The 4,983-nt window shown below is 44.4% G+C and overlaps 1 protein-coding gene across 1 annotated transcript; it reads left to right on the top strand.

Moving 5' to 3' along the window:
* Nucleotides 1–1,111: 1,111 nt before the first annotated feature.
* LOC147662107 (uncharacterized) lies at nucleotides 1,112–4,135 on the top strand (the record flags this gene model as incomplete). The annotated part of the gene is made up of 3 exons (XM_086951106.1): nucleotides 1,112–1,280; nucleotides 2,387–2,521; nucleotides 3,852–4,135. Coding segments are annotated over exons 1-3 (588 nt in total), but the record flags the coding sequence as incomplete, so codon positions are not given.
* Between the last annotated feature and the right edge of the window lie 848 nt (nucleotides 4,136–4,983).

The following is a 4,983-nucleotide window of genomic DNA, read 5'->3' as shown; positions in this document are numbered from 1 at the left end:
AATGCCGCTCATTACATTGTAGGTATATTTTATTTCAAAATCTTCTGTGCATTTCAGGTACACTGCTCTCCTTCTTCTCAGTAGTGTTGCTACTATGCTTATTTGTTTTAGATTTTGTGTTCATTTCATTGGCCTGTGAAATCATGCATGAGTGTAGTTGAAAGAACTGCGTAATGCTACACACTAAGGTTCAGATTTTTAATTACCGACGCATCCCTGCAAAGTTGCAGGGATGCGCCAGTAATTGTGCGTCACGCCACCATCACCCATGGTGCGCCGTATTTACAATGCGGCGCGCCATGGGCCCAAAACGTCACTAAAGCGTTACGCATCTGTGCCGTAAAGGCGGCGCATTGCTGGAGTTGCGTCGCAACGATGGTGCAGCTCCATCAATGCTCTGGGGTGCCCTATCTCCCCAATGCTGCGTCAAGCCGTACGTCTGCTTCAAGCAGGCGCAGGGTTTGAGTCACGCATCATTGTCCTCAAAGTGACTGATTGAAATCTTGTAGATTTCCCTCAGCCACTTTTAGGATGCGTTCCTGCGCAGGAACGCCCTCCCTTGCGCCGGAACGCCCCCTATTGGCGCAGGGCTTTACAACGTGATGCATCTCCCAGATGCGTCACGTTGTTAATATACGCCGCACCATTGCGCCTCTTTTGTGCTGTCGCTGCGTCACAAAAGTCACGCAACAATGGAGCAAAAGAGCCGCAAGGGCCTTCTAAATCAGCCCCTACAGACTCAAGTCCAGTCCTTCCTTTGTACACATGGCGATAAGAAGAAATAGTGGTGGTGGATTAATAGTTTGAGTATTTTAATGACTGGTGAATGTAGTAGGAAACTTTAGTGTTGTCGCTGATCTTCAATCACGATGGACTTTGGCTGTCACTTTGCGTGCTGCGGACTGCTGCCTGCCAATCCTAGGCAAACCTTTTTAGTACTTTGTTTAGTGAGTTACATAGGGTAGTTTCCAATTCGACGGTCCGCAAATCAAGCAATACTAAAGTAATGACGTAGTCGACCACATGAGATTGGTCAATAATATATCCCGTGGAGTCGTTCCCTATTTGCTATTTCGCAAAAATATTTTGTTACTTTGTTAGTTCTTTTGAAATGTTTGATTTGGTTGAGAAATATCATCCATGTTTTCTGTTTTTCTTTCTTTCATGTTGCACATCAGCTTCCCCCAGGGGCAAGAGGAGGACACAGGAGGAGGAGGAGGAGGGTGCTGTTGTCGATGCAGGCCAGGACCGGGCAGTCGAGGGCTCCTTTGCTGGCCCCAGTGAGTTTTAATTTTAATATAGAGTACTTATTTTTTCCTAGCGTGCCTCATTCGATTTTTTCTAAATCGTCTTTGATCTTCTTGTAGACAGGATCTAAATTCTTATCCTGCCTCGACTATGACTCTGTGTGGTATTACTAGATTATTCTTATTAGTCTGTCTGTGTAGCTAACTAAGATTGCACATTTGGCATTTCCATTGGACTCCCATTCTAGTCAGCAATAGCTCTATGCACTGAGTGCAGTCCTCTGGGATTGTCCATAATGTCTTTTCAAGTATTCTAAATGTTTATGCTTTGACCATTGCCAACAATAAAAAGGTGAATGAACACCACCAAGAAAGAATAAGATACTACTTTACTTTTGGTTTGGATAGGAGGGCAATCCATTCTACTACTGTTGCAGGGACAAATCTGCACAAACAGAACTATGGACACTAAATAATGCATCGCTTAGCTTATCAATTATAATAGGTGCTGTAACTGTTAGACTTTCCACATACCTCAGTGATAACAGACTTTGTAGTTGAACCCCCAATCTCCTTACTGACTAGATAGTGTGGCAGAGTCATTTAGCTCCCAAAGTCACCGATGGCAGAGGCACGGACTCATGCTTGCAAAAATTCGAAAACCTTTAGCTCATCCACTCTAGTCTGGAGGACCAAAAACCGCAGAGTCTATTTAAGTTTAAAAGCTTTATTAAAAGTAAACACATTTATTAAATTCAAGTTTGTCATAAAAGTGAACGTGTAACTGAAAATGGAAAAGTGCTTAGTGCTGACCATTAATTGGACACATTTCTTGTGGTCGAGCCGAGCTCTCACCTGGTTTGAACTTGATCCTGCTCGTGTTCTTAGAAGTCAAGGTTCTGTCTGTTAGGAGAAAAAGTGGTGCGTGTTAAAAAGTAAAAAGCAAACATTCATCAGTTGTGCCAAAAAGTGCAGCAAGACAACAGCCTTCCCTGGAAAAAGGGACATTTTTACTCTAGAGTACACAGTCAAAAATTATTAAATTGTACACTTTTTTTTCACATTTCTTTCTTCCTCCTAGACCAAATATTATATAGTAGTGAGTGGTGTATTCTAACATTATTAAATGTACTTTGTAGGTGGAACATCTGGAGACGGGGCCAGCGCGGAGGTGGTGGTGGCATTGGACGAGGAGGACAACTCTGGGGAGGAGGCGGTGCAAGTGCCGGACAAGGACATGCCTGTGAGGGTTCACACGGTGGTGGCGGGCAGAGGTAAGCTATACATTCCTTAGTCATTGAGATTGAAGACTGCAGAGTGTGCTTTCTGCACGGGTGTATTATAAAAAAAGCAGGTAGTAGCCTCCTCTAAATGTACTTCGACTTAGCTGTGAAGTTTTTGGCGAGAAGAATCCCAATCAGATCTGAGGTGAACTTGATGGATGGGATGAACGAAAAGCGAAAGAAGGGTGTAAGTAAGTGTGGAAGCACGAGAAATGTAATGATGACTGGCAAAGAAGAATGATATGTGTTTGCTTGGTCCCCGAGGTGGCTGGGAAGGTAAGAAAATGGTATGGTGCATGGCTGGGTGAATGATGAAGCAAGGATGGGTGGAAGGAGAACAGCCTGGGTGGGTGAGACAGAAACTGTATGTGTGCAATATACTTTGAATGGATGGATGGCTGGATCATTCATGGTACTATCTGACTCTTAGATAGCATATGTGTATCTAGAGAGAGTAGACGGTCACTGGATGAACTAAGTGTTACTTTGAAGAGCATGTAACACCGCACCCGCACGTCCGTCCCAGTGTAGGAAAGGCAAGGAAAAGAAGTTGTAACGTTGTCCAAAGACTACCATGAATAGTAGCAGTAGTTTGTATTGCAACTGCAAGCACAGCATATATCCGGTTATTACGGTGGACACTCCCTACCTCCCTTAATAACTTTAGTTTAGTAGTAGTACGTCATTCATGTGTGGGGGTATCACTGTTCACTCAATAATAAGCAAAGCACCTAAAGTCATCCCATATGTCATCAAATACATCCCATGTGAAGTGATAGATAATCAGATAATTTAGCTTCTTCGTTTTCCTTTTCTAATACTCATTTGCACTGTAGGGTGAAAGCTAAATTAATTAAGCAGTAGCCCTTTTAACAGAGTATTCTCAGTGCCACCCGTAATAGAAAAGTAAGAGCTTCACCACCTGCATGTACTGGACCGGTACAGTAACGCAAGTCTGTCTCACTCACCATGGTGTGCGTCTGTTTCTCTCGGGTGCAAGTTCACTGCGCTGGCATTATGCCGGCTTGCATAAGATAACGTACCAATTTTCCTAAACAAGAGAGAAGAAGAAGAATAAGAGTGGTGTACTGTCATAGTCGACTGTAATAGAAGTCCATAGTGCTCGTAGAATTTGTTCCTTAAACTCCCACTAATGTTAGAGCAAGGATGAAGAAGTCGGAGGTTACATAGATACTGTCCTCAATAGTTATGTACTGTGCTTTCAATTTGCTACTTGTACTGTGACAACTTTCTGCTCAATCATTTTGTGTTAATCTTAAGGAGCATTGGTTACAGACTATGTCTTTCTTTTTTCATGTAGTTGCTCCTTCCAAATCCAAGACACCATCAAGGAGGAAGGAGCTGGCTCGAATGGCCCGGCAACGGAGGCTGGATGCCACTGTTGCTGAATATCGGCGGCTGGTGGCCCTGGAGGAGGAGGAGACGCAGTCTGGTACAACAACAACGTCCACTGGGACAGCTGCATCCTCCTCCGTGCGGGCTGCCAGCCAGCGCAGTGCTCCAGCGGTACGGAGCCGGGCTACCAAAGCCAAACGCCACCGCCCAGCAGCAAAGAAAGCAGCTGCCCCTCACAGGATTTGCAAGGCACACCGGCGCTGCTTATCCCTCAGACTGTCCTACCTGGAGCAGGAGGTCCATAACTATAAGAACATGGTGGAGGGCCTCCGCTTCGAACTTGCCACCCTCCGCAAGGAGCATGATGCCCTGGCTGCTAATTCCAACAGCACCCTGCCATAGTGTCCCTTGCCCCTTTTTTAGAGACTTTTGGGGGGTGGGAATTGGGAGTTGGGATTTTTGGGGACTTTTGAAGGACAATCGTTGGGGTTAGGGAGGGTCTTGCGGGAGATTCTTTTGTTAGGGCTATAAAAATGTACTTTTTGAAACTTTATCTGACCATACCTGTTTTTTACTGCTTTTGAGTCTGGTGGGTGGGGGTTTAACATAACAGTAAGTTTGTTTTCCTGAATAGTCCTAGGACTTTAGTAGTACTACCGTCAATCAAATGTCTCGTCTCTCCTAATACTCCATTATACTACCTCCAACCAAACGCCTATCTTACCTGTAATTTCTGTTTGCAAGTAGGGCTAGGCCCAGGGCTGGCTCCACGGGAAACAGCAAATAAGGTTGGCAATCCTGGGCGGATAAAATTTCCTCATAGCGGTGGTACTAGTGGTGTGACACAGTGGCAGTTGCTTGCCTATGAAAAAAAAGAAAATGAAATCTGGTTTGTCCTCCTGAGCAATACAAAGGTACAATACAGAATATAGCAGGTGACAGAAGTACACTAGAACAGTGCCACATTGTAGCCTAACAAATGTTAAAGTATAACTAATTTGGTTGAAGTTCTTTGACATTAGCCATGGGTCTTTGTCAAGCAGAGTAAGAATATATCCTCGGATTTCTTCACCAGCCTGTTGCTATCACCTTATCCT

Source organism: Lissotriton vulgaris, unplaced genomic scaffold, assembly GCF_964263255.1.
Source record: "Lissotriton vulgaris unplaced genomic scaffold, aLisVul1.2 SCAFFOLD_8544, whole genome shotgun sequence".
Lineage (NCBI taxonomy): Eukaryota > Metazoa > Chordata > Amphibia > Caudata > Salamandridae > Lissotriton > Lissotriton vulgaris.
Note: the sequence above shows the minus strand (reverse complement) of the source record. Positions and strands in the feature narration are given on the sequence as shown.